The 21159-nt window shown below is 45.5% G+C and overlaps 2 protein-coding genes across 2 annotated transcripts in view; both read left to right on the top strand.

The window, feature by feature from the left end:
* The window catches only part of tead1a (TEA domain family member 1a), a 50016-nt gene extending 38536 nt beyond the window's left edge, over positions 1-11480 (top strand). The window contains exons 9-12 of the mRNA XM_061721177.1: positions 1151-1324; positions 3524-3664; positions 7385-7537; positions 7693-11480. Coding sequence (XP_061577161.1) covers positions 1151-1324; positions 3524-3664; positions 7385-7537; positions 7693-7806 — 582 coding nt within the window. The 3' untranslated portion in view covers positions 7807-11480. The remainder of the gene's footprint in view (positions 1-1150; positions 1325-3523; positions 3665-7384; positions 7538-7692) is intronic.
* A 5330-nt stretch (positions 11481-16810) lies between these two features.
* On the top strand, positions 16811-20937 carry rassf10a (Ras association domain family member 10a). Its single transcript, XM_061721176.1, has one exon. It carries the CDS (start codon positions 17177-17179, stop codon positions 18605-18607), a length of 1431 nt encoding a protein of 476 aa, XP_061577160.1. The 5' UTR covers positions 16811-17176; the 3' UTR covers positions 18608-20937.
* The last annotated feature ends 222 nt before the right edge of the window (positions 20938-21159 follow it).

Raw genomic sequence — 21159 nt, 5'->3', positions numbered from 1 at the left:
GTGGCGCCAGATGATTGTTGTTCTCCCAGAGACTCATGTTCTGGGTCTCTGGGAAAGCACCTAGAGACAACTTCTGTTGTAAGAGACGCTATATAAATAAAATTGAATTGAATTGTTGTCCCACAAACAGCTTCAGGTTTGAGTCCGTTGCAGGTAAAGCTGTAGGTTCTGCTGGAGCTTCTGCTGGAGCTTCTGCTGCTCTTCCTGCCAGAACCACGACGTTTTCAGACTTCTAGCTTGTAATATAACAGTTTTATTTTCTTCCCTTTTTGGGGTCCTTTACTCTGAATTTAGAGTCGATTGATTCTGTTACTCTTCTTTAAAGCCTCTCATTTCTGTTTGAGAGTGCAGGACTGAGAAACCAACGAAATCAGACCTTATCCCTCACCTTCACCAGCAAGTGTTTCAATGTCACGGTTCCACATTTTTGCTTTTGTCATCATTTATTTTGAGTTTAGCTGCAGGCATGGCTGTCAAAGAAATTTCATAAAGACCAGGATTTATACAGGACAACCACACTTATGCAAAGCTTTTCAAAGACAGGATGCAAATAATGTTTTTGTTTTAGTGTGTTAGTCGTGAAACAACAATTTCACGTACCTGGTGACTCCCCAGGTGTTGAAAAAACAACGTCGGCAAATTGATCAGTGTTGAACGTACATTTGCTGATGACATTAAAAAAGAACCAAAAGAAAACAAAAATGGTTTCATGGCAGAAGTTGAAGCTTTTTCTGAGCCATAAATATTGTTGTTGAATAATTGATTCTGATCCTTGACATTAGCATGTGATTAGAATAATGTAAGTGTCTTTCAGGTCTAAACTACGTAATTATCTTTGGACGGACACCAACGCCACGGTCAGAAGACTGAAGCGCAATAATGAAGCTCTAATGACAACTAGATTATATTATTGGATTTGTATTTCATGACGGAATTTAAACATTTCGGGGGAAAAGAACTCTAGAGCGTTTGGTCCCAGCTAGTGGTCAACAGTGGTACTGCAGCGTGACTCAAACTCAAGTTGTAAAATAGATGCACATGATGATGCAGGAGAAGATGTATTTTGTTTCCCCCCATGCTGAATTTGGTTGCCTTTTTTTCCTTCCCTTTATTGCACCTCCATCTAATTCACACTCGTCTCTGCTTTTAGTACAACAAGCACCTGTTTGTGCACATCAGCCAGAGCAGCCCGAGCTACAGCGACCCGCTGCTGGAGTGTGTGGACATCAGGCAAATCTATGACAAGTTCCCGGAGAAGAAAGGCGGTCTGAAGGAGCTGTTCAGCAAGGGCCCACAAAACGCTTTCTACCTGATCAAGTTCTGGGTAAGTGAACGCTTAATCTACGTCACGTACACGGGGATTAACTAAAGGTCTGATGGGAGAATCCTAATGCTTCTGTACGGGAACGAGCTCCTTTCATCCACCCGATTGCTTTCTTGAAACTATTCTGGCCATCAGCACGGAGCCCAGTCCAGAAGTCTATTTTTCCGTGCGGCGCCGCGTCTTTGTCTGCTGCTCCAGGTGTGTGTCTGTGCTCCGTCTTTCCACCTGGGATGCAGAGGTGGTGGCTTGATGAAAGCTCGCTGGCTTTGTTTGAACACCTGCTCACCTCCCGACTCACAGGTTGCTCGGTTTCCACCTTCAGGTTGTTTGTGTGCCACTTTGCAGGTTTTTCCTCAGAACTGTTCCGAGCTTAAAAAGCAAAAAAAAACAATTGTCTCCAAATGACAATAACAAACAGCCGGTTGTTCTGGGTAACGTTGCTCTTTGGGCAACCCTGCATATTCAGGATCCAACAGAGAGCTGCATTGAATTCCATGTGTTTTGACACAGATTTTATTAAGAGCTCAACAAATTACATCAACTGCTTGAAAAACTGTTTTCTTTACATATATTCTGCATCATGAGCTCAGGACACACCAACTGTTGCTACAGTACTGAGCATAGTAGTATCTAATGGCTGATGCAGGCACTCTGGCTACATACAAACTTGTTGTATGTAATATTTGTCGTAAGGACAGATCCATACCTGTGGAACTAAATAAATGATCTTCATGTCTCAGCATCTCTGCAGCTGTGGGCGGTAACCTTGTAATGTGAGGATGTTTGTCTGTGAGAGACGGTGCATGCTTTCCTTATACTTGTTGCTGAAGCGATAAATGATAGGAAGGTAATAAACCCTGGGTTGTTGTTCATACACCGGCTCAAACAAGAGAAGAAACTCGAATCTTGCAGGCTTGATGTGCCTGGTTACGGTTGCTAGGGCATGATTGGTAAATCTCTATTCAGAGGCGGGGTTTATTGAGCGGCTGCACAGAGAAGAACATGAGCTGGTGAGGCGGTCACATCATACAAACAATGCCGAGGAGAGCAGGAACCTGTAGGGCTGTGAAGTGGCTTCAGAGTTCAGTCGGTGCAGAAGCGATGAGGTGTCCTCGCAGCATGAAAAACAAAGTGTGTTTGTGTCATGTAGAAAGCCTTTCCTCTGAATTTAATTAAAAAGCTCTCAGATCTACCACAATGGAGCATGTTTCTGATAATCTGCTACTTTAATAGAGCCGCTCCGATGTTTGTGCGCGGGGTTCACATGTGGTGCTTGTGTGCTCAGTCCCGAGACGCGGCGCTCCTTAGGGGACTCATTACAAATGGTACGAGGCTTCATCCATTTCTCCTGGCCTGTAATTCAGCTGCTGCGCGTCTTCACTGCTGATGAAGCATTTTTCTGCTTTATTGATTACATCGGAATATTGTTTAGGTTCGCACATTGTAGGTTGTGGATCATAGTTTTGTTTTTTTCCTCCCACTGCAGATCATACAAGTGTTTGTATAACAACTATTCAGAAAGATCTTCAAGCCAAATTACATTCAAAATACTTTTATTCATGAGAGTAATTGGTTTTATTTGCAGATTGTTACATCTCTTTCTTTAGAGATTTCTCCAAACCCACAAAAGTCCATGTTAAAGTCTTTTTAGCAGGTAGCTAATGTGTTCATGTGCAGTGTTATATTATTGGAGGTGTGAGAAACAGGACCCCGAACATCCTGAAGGTTTCCTTCTTTAGTTGTGCTGGAACCATAAAGCACTGTAAGAACAATAAATGAGTGTAAAGATTTTGATTAATGAGTTATTTTGCATGAGCCTGGGTTCTTCCGTAGGTAAAAGAGACAAAAGTGAAAAGAGTTTGCTTTTGTTACATACATTTCAGAGGCAGATAGATTAGATAAAAATGAGCAGAAATATTAAATAATTACACATTAAATCCTCGTTATATTTAGTTACAGATAAGGAGTTAAATATATCACTGTTTAGTTATTTTATTTTCACTTGAATTGCAGTTATTTCCTGAGTTATAACTATAGTGCAGACACTCCAGACGCCAGCAGAGGGCGCTGCTGCTCAACCTCATCACTAGAACAGAGGCAGTGCTGCTTGTTACATTTCCTGTTTCCAAGATCTGCTCATAGACTTTTATCACCCTCTTTACTGAACTTATAGTCCCTTTGTTGCCGTTTTGCTTCCAGGCGGACCTGAACTATAACGTGCAGGACGACCCCGCGGCCTTCTACGGCGTGACCAGCCAGTACGAGAGCTCGGAGAACATGACCATCACCTGCTCCACCAAGGTCTGCTCCTTCGGCAAGCAGGTGGTCGAGAAGGTGGAGGTGAGGATGAGCGCTGGGGCTCAGAGCAGCACTGAAGGGAGCAGTACGGGGTGTTTTTGTGGAAATCTGTGTTTAGTAATTAAATCCAACAAGTGATGATGGCCTGGGATCAACTTAAAACACCTCAAACATCACCTTAAACTGAAAAGAGGGAAACACCGTCTCAAGTAAGAAAGGGCCTCGTCTGTACTGATATTGAAAATGGAAATAAAATGCGGAAGAATACGCAACTGCTATGTGCCGTTTCTTATCAGTTCGATTACCCGGAAAGCCGTTACACACATTAACAGTGTTTGTATAAAGTTATTTTCCTAACTGCCGGAGCCCCGTGAGGCCGTCAGAACACTGGATCCTCACACTGTCACTTCACAAGAACTGAAAGCATGCATCCATGCTTTGTTTTATCAATAAATGAAGAGTATGAAGACAATGAAGACTTTAGGACTCGTAGATGTCCATCATTCATTACGAGGAACAGTTAACTAATGTTCAAACCCGAGCGACTCAGTAAACACAGGAGAAGCTGCAGACTGTGAGGAAGAGGAGCTCTACTCTTGACTGGACAGGTGTGACCTCCAGCCTGCAGAGCACGTTACCCTGATACGTTACCCTGATACGTTACCCTGACACGTTACCCTGATACGTTACCCTGATACGTTACCCTGACACGTTACCCTGATACGTTACCCTGACACGTTACCCTGACACGTTACTCTGACACGTTACCCTGACACGTTACCCTGATACGTTACCCTGACATGTTACCCTGACACGTTACCCTGACATGTTACTCTGACACGTTACTCTGACACGTTACCCTGACATGTTACCCTGATACGTTACCCTGACACGTTACCCTGATACGTTACCCTGACACGTTACCCTGATACGTTACCCTGACATGTTACCCTGACACGTTACCCTGACATGTTACCCTGACATGTTACCCTGACACGTTACCCTGATACGTTACCCTGACACGTTACCCTGATACGGTACCCTGACACTTTACCCTGACACGTTACCTTGACACGTTACCCTCACACGTTACCCTGACACGTTACCCTGACACGTTACCCTGATACGTTACCCTGATACGTTACCCTGACACATTACTCTGATACGTTACCCTGACACGTTACCCTGACACGTTACCCTGACACGTTACCCTGATATGTTACCCTGATATGTTACCCTGACACGTTACCCTCACACGTTACCCTGACACGTTACCCTGACACGTTACCCTGATACGTTACTCTGATACGTTACCCTGACACGTTACCCTGATACGTTACCCTGATATGTTACCCTGATACGTTACCCTGATACGTTACTCTGATACGTTACCCTGACACGTTACCCTGACACGTTACCCTGATACGTTACTCTGTTATGTTACCCTGACACGTTACCCTGATACGTTACCCTGACACGTTACCCTGACACGTTACCCTGATACGTTACCCTGACACGTTACCCTGACACGTTACCCTGATACGTTACCCTGATATGTTACCCTGATACGTTACCCTGACACGTTACCCTGACACGTTACCCTGATACGTTACCCTGACACGTTACCCTGATACGTTACCCTGATACGTTACCCTGATACGTTACCCTGACACGTTACCCTGACACGTTACCCTGATACGTTACCCTGACACGTTACCCTGATACGGTACCGTGATACGTTACCCTGATACGGTACCCTGATACGTTACCCTGACACGTTACCCTGACACGTTACCCTGATACGTTACCCTGATACGTTACCCTGATACGTTACCCTGATACGTTATCTTGACACGTTACCCTGATACGGTACTCTGATACGGTACAGTGATACGTTACCCTGATATGTTACCCTGATACGTTACCCTGACACGTTACCCTGATACGTTACCCTGACACGTTACCCTGATACGTTACCCTGACACGTTACTCTGATACGGTACAGTGATACGTTACCCTGATATGTTACCCTGATACGTTACCCTGACACGTTACCCTGATACGTTACCCTGACACGTTACCCTGACACGTTACCCTGACACGTTACCCTGACACGTTACCCTGACACGTTACCCTGATACGTTACCCTGACACGTTACCCTGACACGTTACCCTGATACGGTACTCTGATACGTTACCCTGATACGGTACTCTGATACGTTACCCTGACACGTTACCCTGACACGTTACCCTGATACGTTACCCTGATATGTTACCCTGATACGTTACCCTGATACGTTACTCTGATACGTTACCCTGACACGTTACCCTGACACGTTACCCTGATACGTTACTCTGATATGTTACCCTGACACGTTACCCTGATACGTTACCCTGACACGTTACCCTGACACGTTACCCTGATACGTTACCCTGATACGTTACCCTGATATGTTACCCTGATACGTTACCCTGACACGTTACCCTGACACGTTACCCTGATACGTTACCCTGACACGTTACCCTGATACGTTACCCTGATACGTTACCCTGATACGTTACCCTGACACGTTACCCTGACACGTTACCCTGATACGTTACCCTGACACGTTACCCTGATACGGTACCGTGATACGTTACCCTGATACGGTACCCTGATACGTTACCCTGACACGTTACCCTGACACGTTACCCTGATACGTTACCCTGATACGTTACCCTGATACGTTACCCTGATACGTTATCTTGACACGTTACCCTGATACGGTACTCTGATACGGTACAGTGATACGTTACCCTGATATGTTACCCTGATACGTTACCCTGACACGTTACCCTGATACGTTACCCTGACACGTTACCCTGACACGTTACCCTGACACGGTACCGTGATACGTTACCCTGACACGTTACCCTGACACGTTACCCTGATACGGTACCCTGATACGTTACCCTGACACGTTACCCTGACACGTTACCCTGATACGTTACCCTGATACGTTACCCTGATACGTTACCCTGATACGTTATCTTGACACGTTACCCTGATACGGTACTCTGATACGGTACAGTGATACGTTACCCTTATATGTTACCCTGATACGTTACCCTGACACGTTACCCTGACACGTTACCCTGACACGTTACCCTGATACGTTACCCTGATACGTTACCCTGACACGTTACCCTGATACGTTACCCTGACACGTTACCCTGACACGTTACCCTGATACGTTACCCTGACACGTGACCCTGACACGTTACCCTGACACGTTACCCTGATACGGTACTCTGATACGTTACCCTAAACCATCCCGAGCCCGTCAGGAGTGGAGGTCACGCCGTTCCAGTCTGGACTGAAGCTGCACTTTACCCCCCTCTGCAGGAACATCCTCTGGAATAGCAATGACTGAAAGGGAAAGAAGGGAAAAAGTTAATGAAAGAAACAAATGACAACAAAAATAGAGGAAGAATATAAAGAAATACAAGACCAGAAATATAAACGAATAAATAAAATGTTATTTGCTCTTATTTGTTGTCATTGTTGAGACATTTATTGATTCTTTATTTGTCGTTATAGACTACTTCCTCATTGACTTCCCTTTACAGATTTTCCTTTAGTTTTGTGGCGCTCCTGTTGTTCCATATTCTGGAGCAGAAGACAGTTTTACGTCGTGTTTTCACAGACTGAACAGGAAGCCTTTCGCTGACAAAGTCATTTCATCTGGCAGTGACCGTTTCCTTCTCCCTCTTCTCTGGCAGACGGAGTACGCGAGGTTTGAAAACGGGCGGTTCGTCTACAGAATCAGTCGCTCTCCCATGTGTGAATACATGATCAACTTCATCCACAAGCTCAAGCACCTGCCCGAGAAGTACATGATGAACAGCGTGCTGGAGAACTTCACTATTCTGCTGGTGAGGACGGCGGCCGGCGCGTGTGCTGGCACAAACCCAACGTTGCCACTACGTTTGCTTCGTCCTGCAGTCATTCATATGCTTCATTTGTTCCATTACATTTGTGTGAATGAAGGTTGGCCACACTCATACGGTACTTGTGGTTGTGTGTCCAGGTGGTGAGCAACAGGGACACTCAGGAGACCCTGCTGTGCATGGCGTGTGTGTTCGAGGTGTCCAACAACGAGCACGGAGCACAGCACCACATCTACCGACTCATCAAGGAATAACACACAGTCTCTTAAGCAAACACATCTATGGCCTTGGCTTGGTGATTTATGGTGAATATTGGGGGAAGAATCCCCCCTGAAACACAGAAACTCTCCGACAGCCCCGTGATTCACTGAGGAACGCTAATGGCTGCATTTTCACTGCTACTCACGAGGAAATAAGTGATGATGGATCATTTAGAGACGGCACGCACTACAGGAGCATTTCATCTCAAAATATTAACCACAGACTCACTATCAGTAGTTCAGTAGTTGTTTTAAATTAAAAGAAGCACAGTGACAGTGCAGCCATGGAAACCTCAGCAGAAATAACTTGGGTGGTTTTCCCAGAAAAAAAAAAAAGATACAAATCCCGACTCTCATGCAAGTTCTCTCACTCAGCCGTCTCTCCGTCTCTCAGCACATCCGGACTTTGCTGCTGTGATGACGGAGATCAAAGTGATATTTCTGTCATGTGATTTTTGGGAAAATCAACCCAAAGAGAAGAAAATAGACAAAAACAAATCTTGTGGCTTTCTCCCCCCTGACCCCCACCCCCCCCGTGACAAAAGCGTGTGCTATCTGCAGAGAGACTGACGCACGCTGAAGGTCAGACCCTGTGCATCATCAATAACCGCAGGAAGCGGCTGGCGGAGGACGTGACACCGCATTAGCATATAGTAGGATACACCGTAGAGGCCGGCCTGTACAGACACAAACTCAACATCGTGCAAGTTGAATTCTTGCACAAAATAAAGTTTTCCCAAAGAAAAATAATCAAATTTTTACCTTTTTGTATGTTTTCATTAAAAGAAAGAAAAAAACGCCTCTAATCTTTGGGAAATTGTTTATTGATATTAGCATATAGATTATATTTTAAGTCCATGAACACTAGAAATTATGTTAATAAAGTATAACTGAGAAATTCAGGTACCTTGTTGTGCAACAAGTGACTCATCTAAGATTTAAACAAAAAAAATAATACAATCCCTAATATTTCAGTATGAGCTGAATTGGCTGCAGGAGAAAAGTCAACAATGAGATATGGAGGCTTGATTACACGCGGGGAAGGAGAGTTTGATCAATACGTGTCGATACAGTGAGTGGCCTTCGCTTAAACATGTCAATCAGAAATACGGATCGAAGAGGAGAATCTAAGGATGCAGTTTTTGAATTTATTGTTTAGTCCTTGGACTCATTCATGGCATTCGGACACAAACGTTTTCTGTCAGCTTAGACAGAAACATCCCTTTCTGATCCTGCTGCAGGTGAACTTCACCTGCCAAAAATGTTGCTTCGCCCACGTTTCGGTTAGATCGCTCTGAACAGAAGTGTCACGTTCACCGACTAGAAAAACAGGTCCGGCTGAAGTTGTTTCCGAGTCAGAAACCAAAAAACTGCCGGAGTTCACCGAAGCGGGCATGGTCTGGTTCGTCTGTCACGCTCAGCAGCTCGAAGTGCCTTTGGCTGGAAACGGGGGACAGTCCTGTCCTGTTCCACTGCACCCCCGATGATGTGGTGTTGTAGACGATGTACAGAACCAAAACACGATTTCATGTACTTTGATAACAGTTTTGTCTCAGTTGTCTGCCCTTTTATTTCTATCAGGTGTCAGCGAATGTGCTCCCGGGCCGCCCGTGCAGGTTGGGTTTACCGGTTTCTTAATGCTCTGAAGTTGATGCCACTTTCATGTTAACAGGTTCATGTGTAGTTTAACATTAAGACTTGAACCAAGGGGAGCAATAAGCCCGACTCTCTGACAGAAACAGTTAATTGTTCCTCTAAATCAAACTAAGATGATATTCAACTGAGTTGTGTTCAGATGGAACCAAAGCATGTTTTCAAGGCACTTCACCTTGTAAAGTGAATACTTTACATTATATATATATTCTGGCAGATCAAGCACTTACAATTATTGGGGGGGAGGGGGAAACATACTTTACAGAAACATACTTTATCATCCACATGTTTCTGAACAAAATAAATCTGGATGTTAAAAACAGGCCCCACTCCTCCCTCTCAGTAACCAACTCAATATTTCCATATATCTACGGGACAAATCGGCTTTAATTAACATTAACATTTAATTAACATAAGCATATTTTCCTGAAACTTTGCTAAAATGTCCAACCGAAGTTAACTCAGTCATTACTGTGCTGGGTAACATCCCGGATGCTGTATCCTGCACCTTCTGGAACCCCACTTTAATCCATTTTTAATAACATTGTTTGCATTTTCTTTTAATCAACTCCTTAAATTATTGGCAAATAAAATCTGCCCAGAAAAAAGGATTTAAATTGATAAGCTTATCATTTGTATATCTTCCCCCACCACATTGGCCATTCTCACCTGTTTTGAATCGCCTGATATTCACTGTGTAAACATGAAAGTCGTATCACTTTTCTCAACGTGCAAGAAGGTTTATGTGAGCGTGCAGCCAAGCCGGCTGGAAGTGGACATTTACTGAGGCATGCGGGTGACTTCAGCAGAGTCAACAGAGCGCTCGGGCAGTTCCCCAGTGCTAGAAATTCCTGCCAGACTTTAAGCAACGGTGCAAGATTTTTCTTTTTTCTTCTCTCTGGCTGGAAATATTTCTAACCAGGTGAACTCAGAAATGTTGAAGGTAACATGACATGTCTGTAAATGAACGAAGCTCAGAGGCTTTCACGTATCGTACAAAGCGCCAACGCTGGCTTGTTGTATCCAGAAGATTCAGTAACTGCAGACCTGAGCATTTGATCTCATCTTTGGAGGTAAAAAGGTTTTTAGGTTTCTGAAAACCATTTCCTTTAGACTGTGTTGACCTCGAGACCCCTCCGAGCCTTTCGAGCCTTCCTGAGTTTGTTCTCACGCTGCAGCAGCTTGTTTAGACAAACCGCTGCTCCTTCGGGGCATCGACATGTGACATGCAGGTGAAAACCTAACAAACAGCCTCGACGAGGCTAACGTTGCAATAATGACTGTCTGGACATCGTCTACCACCTGCTTACCAAAGACAGCCATCATGTGACAAAATACGCAGGAGAAGTAACGCGAACTAGACGAGCCTAGAAACCCCATCTGAAGACATTTAAAACATAAATGGACAGCTCTGCCCATCTCAGTTGGCAGACTGAGGATGGACTTTAGCAAAATACTCTAAATGTTTGCCAACCGTGACCCTAATAATCCAGAGCCTGTCCCGCTCCGAAGGCGTACTCTGTGTGACCTCCATGCCTGAAGTCTCAGAGTCCAGTCAGCTGTAGAGCTTCTCCGTCATCGTCGTCTGTGTTCTTAATGTCGTCTTGTTTGTGTAAGTTGGGTATTTATCTTGTATCCCGGACCACGTGTGGCGCAGAGACCCCGTCTGTGATCGATCTCCAAAACGGCCTTGAATCTTTTCACTCCGGTGCGCGAGCAGCGCGCCTGCTTGTGCACGGAGGCTTTTTGATAAGGTGCTTTGTATAAAAGTGACAATAACGTTTATTACAGATGTTGTGTATATCTTTGATATTCTAATGTTTATCCTATTTTGTGAAGAAGAGAGAACATTTAGAGAAAAAAAAATCCAGAAAACTAGTCATGTTTGTCTATTGGTGCTGCACAGGGTCTGATCTTTGCTCTTTAACATCCCCTCAATATGGCTAAAAGTATGTTAGATATTTTCTAGCTTTGTAGAGACTTTGTACGCATATGCTATTCAGTTTAAATAAATGGTCAGTTCTACGCTGTGTTCTTGTCTTGTTTTTATTCAGTCACCTCGAGAAGACGACGGGCTCGGCTTGAACGTTTTAAAGGAGGCGGCTTACAGATTCTTCTGTCTGCTGCCTGACCTTTCACAACATCAAGAACCGTGAGATCAAACAGACTTTACATTCAAGTAAAGCTTGAATCTAAAATCACTTATGAGTGAGCCAATAACGGGTCAAGGGCAGGACTTGTGGGCTGATTTGATCAGATTTATCAATGTTCAGGTACGCCCCGGCCACTGGCGTCTCTGAAACACTAGGTGTCGCCACAGATGCAGTTTGACCTTTTAAGCAGGTTTAAATGTTTCTGTTACATCTCTGCATTGTTGGGTTTTAAAGGGTTCTGATGCCTTGAGATGGACCTGCTCCTCTCTTTCCTCCAGCTCTATCTGGTTTTCAAACATGCCCTTCATGCAGCCCATAGTAAGATTCAGAAATCAATAGGTTCACAATCAGTGATCTACTTAATGCTTTTTTTTTCTGTGATTACTTAAAATGACAGGAAATGTTTGCCACATACTGTACATCAGCCTTCAAAGCTCTCCTCTATGGAAAAACTACCAGTGGCCCACCAAATTTAAAAAAAATATACTTTTACCTGCCATTGATTATGTTATGTTTATGTACTAATTACTCGGGGGTCATGTTCTGGGTCTCTGGAAAGATCCTAGAGACAACTTCTGTTGTAATAGACGCTATATAAATAAAATTGAATTGAATATCACTGAGAACCCTCCCCACAGCCGGGTGCGTAGAAGCAACAGAAACTGGTGCCACTCAGTCCCCCAGTGACTTTACTAAGGTTGATGCAGGGAACAGTTACCTCTGGGACTGGGATCGAGTCTGATAGGTCAGACCCACATCTGGAAAGATGTGGGTCTGAAAACGATGCATAGCCCCCCAACGGTTGCATAAAAAACTGCCTTTGCCTGCAGTTGGTCGGCACCACGACCAATCAGAGAGACAAGCAAGGTGCTGTGTTCAGAGCAGTCTTTAACTGTCGATGCCAAAGCTGATCAGACGCTAGTCCTCAGCTGCAGCCGTCTGCACCGTCTACATCCAGATCACGCCACCGCTCCACCGCCATCGTGTTAGGCCCAACCAGAGACTGATCTGATTGGCTCCCCATGACTCTGCAGCATAGTTAATGAGCTCCACAGCATGGTAGCTGGAGGTACCTGCAAAGAAAATTAAAATTTGCTGGTGGTTCATGTAGATTTCTGAGCTTGTTGGGATTTCATTACCAACTACAACACGTTGGACGAGATTTTTAAGTCACTGTTGAGTCTAGCAGAGAAGAAAAACTCAAATTGACTGACAAAGAATGGACACCAAATAAAGCAGCAGCCCGACTGTCTGGCTGCATTACAGCTGTCCACTGAAGGGGTTTCACTGATTTCATTGTTCTGGATCAGGTTTGGTAGATTCTTGGAAATCACAGTAAAAAAATGAGGAGAAACTGGAGGAACCTTTTTTGATGACATGTCTGATTCATGTGTTACCATCGATGCTCAGAGACAGTTTCAGCAAAAATGAAAAGAATGACTTTTATCCAGGTTCTACAATACAGTAAATATCAGGTGGTCACCGACTATTGGGTCGCTGCTTAGAATGTGTCCATCTTTGTGATTTGTAAACTAGTTAAAACATTGTGTTTTTGATTTAACTGTTTTCTTGCTACTGCAATAGATGCTGTTTTTAATTAATTATTTTTCTAAGATCAATAAGTTATTTAAATTTGGAGAAACAAACAACTGCTAGGAAGCCAGAATCGTTTGGTCTGCACCATCTCAAAGCCGGAAGACCAGAACCTGGTTCAAGTACAGCGTGAATGGAAACTCAAAAAACAAGCCAGCTACAGTGGTCTGGGTCTGGATGCTGCACCTGAACCAAGTCTTTGCCAGCAAACATTCACATCACCACCCAGTGACATGGGTTGGTCTGGATACGAAAGAGTTTTCTGAGTCTAAATATAATGTTGTTCCAGATCCACGGCCACAAACAAAGCCAAACCCGGCGTAAATGACGGAGATGCCACCACAGACACCTCCGGCCTCCTGTTGCCCTAACAGCATGAGACACATGTCTGTATGCAGTTTGTTAAAAGTTGGTAAATTAAAAACAATGAATGCAAATAAAAGCCTTTGGTTATTTTGTCAGTGTTATGAAGCATTCAGCTGCTCTTCTTTTCATGAGTGCAACTGGTCCAGATGAAACTCCTCACCCCCCCAGGCCTTCACTCTCAGTCTGCACACTAAGATGTAATTTTCAATCCAAACAGCAGAGGGAGCCATTCTCAAAGAGTTCACGGCTCCAGCACAACTCTGGCGATACACGCACCGCTGTCTCCATCAGTACGCATTTACAGACCTTTTTATCATCATCATTTCTACGGATTGGTATTTATGAATAATGTATTCATTTACATTTTACACATTATGTCTCAGTAAAAGTCTGTGTTCTATCAAGGTGTTTAATTTCTTTATTTTCTCCAATCTAGAAATCTAACCTCTCTTTAAACATCTCTGCTGGCTGTGTGCTCCTATGTCAGGTGTTAATGGAAAGAAAAGTCAAATTCAACATCCCATAATATGTTTGAGGGTAGATAGGTCTGGTGACCTCACAGGAAATGAGACCAAAGATAAGAAAAGCGTTCTGCTTTATCTCACATCCCAGACGTACCTCCTACAATCCTCTTAACCCCAATCTCCTGTTTCTATTTCATTCCGACAATTTATGTGTCTGCAGATGCTGTAGAGAGGGATTTTGAATGTGTGTGTGTGTGTGTGTGTGTGTGTGTGTGTGTGTGTGTGTGTGTGTGTGTGTGTGTGTGGCGTGTGCACGTGCACTCGCATTCAAGTGTGCGCCCTCACGTTCCCAGATGGTTTTCTAAGCAGTTATTTTACAAACAAACTCGACCTGAGCAAAGGTTACAGAACACAAACACACTAATGGGTCATGTGAACACTTGTAGTTAATGTAATGCTGTATGCACACACACACACACACACACACACACACACACACACACACACACACACACACACACACACACACACACACACACACACACACACACACACATGCAGAAAAAGACCCTTTTAGAGTGTGGGGGACCATACAGGGCCTGAAACAGTTGAGAGAGCAGCTTACTGGGTCAGACCTGATGTGGAAACAGGCTGGAACCGCTTCTGCTCGGTGCTCGGTCCAGCTGAGCTCCGGAACATGCAGCCAAGTGGACATCATGAAGCTGTGCAACAACGCACAGCGCGGTCCACCTCCACCACCTCCTCCATTCAGGTCCGGGACACTTCTGACCCAAACTCAGGGCGAGGCAGGAACAATTAAACCAGAGCACTGATATTGATGACGTTAACTTTCACAATCTGCCACTTTCAAGCAAAGAATGCAAATCTGTCTATGCAATACGCAAAAATATGAGATTATAACCAACTTTATTACTTTCCTCAGGATGATAGAGAACTATGAACGAAGAGCTCGTTAGAAAACCAGCAGAAAGGCAGAGAGTTAAGAAGCCTGAATGGAACCAGGGGACGATCCAAGACCCACGCTGAAGCCCTGATTTGGCCAACATTGGTGACCATGAGGAGTATCCAGTGGTGGACAGTAACTTACTGTCCACCACTAGTAAATTTACTTGAGTACTGTACTTAAGTACATATCCAGAGGATTTGTACTTTACTTGAGTATTAGATTTCTTTGGTACTTATTACTCTTACTTGAATACATTTCCAAGACAAATATTTTTACTTTTACTCGAGTAAATTTCTAGGAAGGCTGAAAAGTACTCGTTACTTTCAGGTCTGCTCTTTTTTCTTCTTCCCTAAAATCCTATTGGACACAAGCTGTTTTTGTCAAAGAAGGAGACCTATCACAGTGCACGCTCTCCACTGGGATGTACGTAAAGCGGAAATACGTCAAGCCTCCTCAAAACGATACCGCCAAAGTAGCCTGCGTTTGTCAAGACAGAGCCGCAACAAGTCAAGACATAGCAGAGACAAAGCAGAGATGTAGTTTTTTGTAAAGCAGTGGTCTTTGAGGGGGATCCAGACTTAGTTGAATGGTGCAGGTTCATTTGGTTTCAGTTCATGATTGTTAATAAACTCTGCATCATCTGCTGTCCTCTTATGATCCCATTCATTTGATTTGTTTTTGGTGTTTCTGCAGGTTTTATATAACATTGTGGTTCTAAAAGCAGCACATCAGTGCAGCTGGTTTCAAAGAGTTAATTCTCAGAAACAAGAGTTAAAAGATCCTTAAATTAATTTAGAAAGAATATAGTAATTTACTGATGTGGAAAATAAGAAATTTACTCTTACTCTTACTCATTTACTTTTGGATACTTAAGTACCTTTAAAAGCAAGTACTTTTCTACTCTTACTCGAGTAATATTTTGACTGAGCTACTTTTACTTGTAACGGAGTAAATTTTGACCAGTAGTATTTGTACTCTTACTCAAGTACTGGGGTCGAGTACTCTGTCCACCTCTGGGAGCATCACACTTCAAATAACACAATACAGTTCAATAATGATTGATATGGGGCAGGTATTACCTCTAAACTGTGTTGGATATATAATGTAAACTGGCTGTATTTTACACCGCCGCTGCAGAGACATCGGTAACAGGAACGTGTGCTTCAGCATACTTTATCAAATAAGTTTAAGAACTGGGGTGCTAAAGTAACAACTCGTGTGCTACTTTTGCAGGGTCGATTTTTTGCATCTGTGTTTTCACCTGCTTGCCTCTCTGGTTCCGAGCGTCACAGCTCCTGAAACCCGTCCAGATCTGCGTCACGTGGCCGCTGCAGAGTCGCTGCCGTCAGTATAATGTTCTGCAGAAGCATCAACGCATTTGAGTTATTTGGAATAAGTAATATACCAGTGTAAAAACAATACACTTATTTTTATAAATTAGGGGGGGAATAAAACGATGCTCATAAAAAAGAGACTAATTGACTCGTCCTTGAGCAGCAGAGTAGAGAAAGTGGCACATCAACAGTTAACAGAAAACACGCTCATCGGAAAATCCTGTTTAGAATCTGTGGGATAAGTGTGAAGCAAACAAGTGTGGGAGGCAGCTCCCTCTCATTCATCCACCTGCACTTACACAGGACTTTCACTGTCTCAGGGCAGTTCCGTGTGTGTGTGTGTGTGTGTGTGTGTGTGTGTGTGTGTGTGTGTGTGTGTGTGTGTGTGTGTGTGTGTGTGTGTGTGTGTGTGTGTCAGAGAGAGACGGGGAGGCGGTCCCAGCTGTTCCTGCACTCCGGAGCGGCGCGTCCTGACGCACGGACGCTCTCCTCTCCTCTCCTCCTCTCTTCTCTTCCTCTCCTCCTCTCCGGCGCTCAGACCGATGCGCCGGGAGAACGCACGGAGGTCCCGGCAGCAGCAGGGATGTCATTGGTTAAAAGGACCAGTCTGATCGGAGCCGGGTCCGAACCCGGGATCCCTGAGCGCAGTGACAGGGAGACCTGATGACGAGGACGGGACTGCTGGACATGTTTCTGGAGCGTTTGACGCTCGTTATTCCTCTAAACATCCACTTTCCAGTGTTTTTTATACTTAGAAGTGAGAGGAATCACTAAAAAAACACTTTTTTCTTCTTTTTTTTTATTTTGGATTCTTTTTCATTTGTGTCTCCGGCCATGGAGCCGGAGGAGGGGAAGATCTCGGTGTGGGTGTGCCGGGAGGAGAAGCTGGTGTCGGGGCTCACCAAGCGCACCACGTGCGCGGACGTGGTGCAGGTCCTGCTGGAGGACCAGAACCTGCAGCAGGGGGTCTCCGCCGCCATGCTGTCCGGCTCCCCGCAGTCCTACTGCGTGGTGGAGAAGTGGCGGGGCTTCGAGAGGACTCTGCCCAACAAGACCAAGCTGCTGCGGCTGTGGGCCGCCTGGGGGGACGAGCAGGACAACGTGCGCTTCGTGCTGGTCAAGCACGACGCGTCTCTGCCCAACAGCGGCCCCCGCAGCGCCGAGGCCAGGGTGGTCCAGAGCCGGGACGAGTTGCTCAAGGGCACCGGCATCATGAGCAGCAGGACCTGCTGGACCGCCGCCTCCGCGGCCGCAGCCGCCAACGCCAACAACAACCTGTCCCAGGACAAGCAGAGGCGCATCGTGCGCAAGGCCTTCAGGAAGCTGGACAAGATGAACAAGAAGAAAGAACAGACTTTGGTTTGGAAGGATAAGAGCTCGGTGGAGAGGATGGAGACGCTGGTGCACCTGGTGATCTCGCAGGACCACACCATCCGCCAGCAGGTGCAGAGGATCAGGGAGCTGGACCGGGAGATCGAGCGCTACGAGGCCACGGTGCACTTGGACCGCATCAAGAGGCACGGGGTGAACTATGTGCAGGACACGTACATGGTGGATTCATCTGCAGATAATGCTACTGCTGCTGCTGCAGCTGCAGCTGCTGCTCCGGTGCGCCAGGACGCGGAGGCGATGGCGCAGTTGGAGGATTACGCACGGCGCTGCGAGGAGGTGGTGCGGCTGCAGGAGGAGCTGGTGGAGAGGGAGGCTCTGGTGGAGAGCATCACCGGGGAGATCCAGGAGGAGCTGAACCGGAGGTGGATGGCGCGGAGGAGGGAGGAGGAGACGGGCGCGGACGCGGCCGAGGACGCACATAAATGTGCGTCCTCGGCCGTCTCCTCCTCGGAGCCCAAAGCGGAGTCTCTGTCCGAGACCGAGCTCGGGGTGGAAGAGGAGGAAAGGGTGAAAACCCAGCTGGACACCAGTCTGTACATCGGCCTGAGGCTGAAGACGGACCTGGACGCCGTCAGGGGGGACCTGGAGCTGAGTCTGGCGCTCTGGGAGACTAAGGAGAGCGAGCTCTTGGAGCTGCTGGCCAAAGTGGAAACCATGGAAATAGAGCGAGCAAACACGACTGTGGCCGAGCAGGGGAAGGGGGAGGAACTGGGGGCTGAGTCGGGGTCTGCAGAGGACGGTGGCGGCTGGGGGGAGCAGATCCGAGACCTGGCAAAGGCTTGTGACGCCAACGACGAGGACTCGGACACGGGGCTGAGCTCCATGCACAGCCAGGACTCGGACAACCCTCCCGTGTGCGAGTCCCTGGTGTAGACTAAAGTCTGACTGCAGGCATGGTGGACCCTGATGTAACTCCAAGCCACGGACTCAGGGGGCCAAGTGTTGGCAGGAGCCCCCAACTCAAACGCATCTCTGTACTGACTGCAATTCTAGAGCAATAATTTCTATATGTAGTCTTTGCACAATAAGCTAGATGGGTCAGCATGCACAGATGGAGGGTTGAGAGCTGTTGCTGCTCCTTGTGTGACCTTTAAGCTCCATGACGGAAATCAGCAAAGCACATCTTATGAGGAGAAGTAGTCCAAAAGAGTATTATAGCAAGCCGCTTCTGATCTATAGTCCCGGGATAAGGATAAACATGATCCCAGTTTGCAAACAGATAACAGCTGTCTTTATTATCAACGTGTTTCAGCAGCTAAAAAGCAAGGCAAAGTGTTATTTAAGAAGAACTTTGTGGGAAAGACGGCCAGCAGGCGTGATCTCTAACAGGTCAACATCAAGTATATGTTCATGTTCAGTGCATAAAGTAGTCTCTCCATCCCTGTACAGGTCAACACGTGATATAAACGCTCTCTCGAATAACGGCACGGTCAAAGTGGGGTCATTTACTGCAGCTGCGAGTGATTTTTCTGCAGATTTTCTTATTGTTTAAATCCAGAGCAACACGGACCCCCAGCTCACACATCACTGTTCCTATGTGGAGTCTGTCTCTTACGCATAATAAGCACCTAAAACAATTAATAAACACGCATAGAAGTGATTGGAGGTATTCCTGCAACACATTTATTTACAAACTTCTTCTCAAATCTGTTATTTTGTCCTCACAGTTCATCTGGGACTCTCGTTCACAGTCGTGTTTCTCAACTTTGTGAAGTATTGAGCCTTTAAAACGTAAGCTGTCTATCGTCTTACACATTTCTATATAGACTAGCACCATTTCAATGAAGCACAGTTATATCTGCTCTGTTTGTTATAATCACATCAAAGCAATTATATTTGAGGGAAACATTCAGTAACAGTGGACGTCTCGGAAAGAGATGTCTTTTAAAAACAGATGGAAGCAGCAGAGGCTGAGACATTCGGACTAGTCGCCGGCTTAACATCCTCACACTGTGGATCCTACACTTCCTATAATGCCGGCATGTGAATTAGACGCTCATGCTGCCTCAGTTCCCAGTAAGAGACATCACAGGAAACGTCACCAAGCTACTTAGCTGGAGTGAGAAAACACCAGACATCTGCTCTCCCACCCCGGAATGACTGTTAACAGATGAGTTGAATTGAATGAAATGACATTTTTAAAGTTCCCCTTTAAATCTTTTATTTGAGGGCGGGGGGTGGGGGGGGGATTATTGTTATAACATCAGATTGGCTGCTCTAAAGGGCTTTATTTCCACGAAAAGCTTCTTAGTCAGCCATAATCAAATAATCAATGTGAGCAGAAAAGAAAAGCCTTGTGTTTATATCGAGAATGAAAGCATGGACTTATTCCTTATCAGAGGGATGGGGCATGTCGTCGTGTAATTTCAAAAGCACTCGGAGTACAAGTGCAAGTCTGAACATTAGGATTCTGCCATGCAGATCATGTTATGTCTAACCAAGACGTTTATGCAAACATACTATGGAGAGTTACCTAATTTTGTCTTCTTTGGCTTCCGTAGTTCCCTTAATTCCCAGCGTAGATGTAACCGAACAAAAGTTACACTTATTCAAAGCAATAAAAGTGAAAAATGACCTATCTGGGTCTCTGCAGCTCTGGACGAGATGGGACTTTCACGTGCTTCCAGGCGAAACGGCTCCGTTTTGAAACCCCTGAACGCTGAGACGCCCAGAGGAAACACCTCAGGAGTCGGTTTACTTTTTAACTTGAAAATAGTGGCTGCAAAGCAAATGTCTTCCTGCTGCGCCTCCAGGTCCAGCGGGCAGACAACGGCATCGAGATCACACTAGAAGCACACACATGTTTTAGCATCACCTTTCTGTGAAAGCCTGTGTGTTTTGTCAGGATGTTATGTCAAACTGCTCGACTATAATAATAATGTCCTTGTAACACCTCGAACAAACCGGTGATGATGTTTCTGTGGAACTAGCTGTGTCCGAATGCTAAGATGACCTGTGTGTAGCTCGTTTCTATCACTTCATCAGCAGCAGTTTGGGCTCAGGCTGTGCTTTTTTCCAGGTGTGTGGCTGTAGATCAGCGGTTCAGAGACCGTGGCGAGAGAAGTCGCATGCACTGTGTGTAAGCAGCGTAACGCCACTCAGCACATTATCACACATGACTGTTAGTGTTGAAATAAACTGCAAAACCTGGATTAGTGTGTGGCTTTATTGGGTGTGACTGACTGCCCTGGAAGCATTTGTACGTGTGAGAAGCTCAGTGCGTTCACACTTAACCTGAGGTCCTCCCACCCCCCACCTACCTCTTGGCTAAATGTCTTCGGTGCACAAGCCCGAGTTTACGTCTGTATGTTGAGAGTGGAAAGATGGTTTACATACTTGAGCCCAGCAGAGCTCAACAATGCGCACGTGTTTGTATAATGTGCATTTCCCCTCCTGTTCCCAGGCCGCCGCGCTCAGCATGCATA

This window comes from Cololabis saira, chromosome 5 (assembly GCF_033807715.1).
Source record: "Cololabis saira isolate AMF1-May2022 chromosome 5, fColSai1.1, whole genome shotgun sequence".
NCBI lineage: Eukaryota > Metazoa > Chordata > Actinopteri > Beloniformes > Belonidae > Cololabis > Cololabis saira.
The sequence above is the reverse complement of the archived record's forward strand: the minus strand, read 5'-3'. Positions and strand labels throughout refer to the sequence as shown.

Bases quoted from the DNA above. Each gene is read 5' to 3' on its own strand.
- rassf10a (XM_061721176.1), top strand. From the start codon at position 17,177: ATGGAGCCGGAGGAGGGGAAGATCTCGGTGTGGGTGTGCCGGGAGGAG.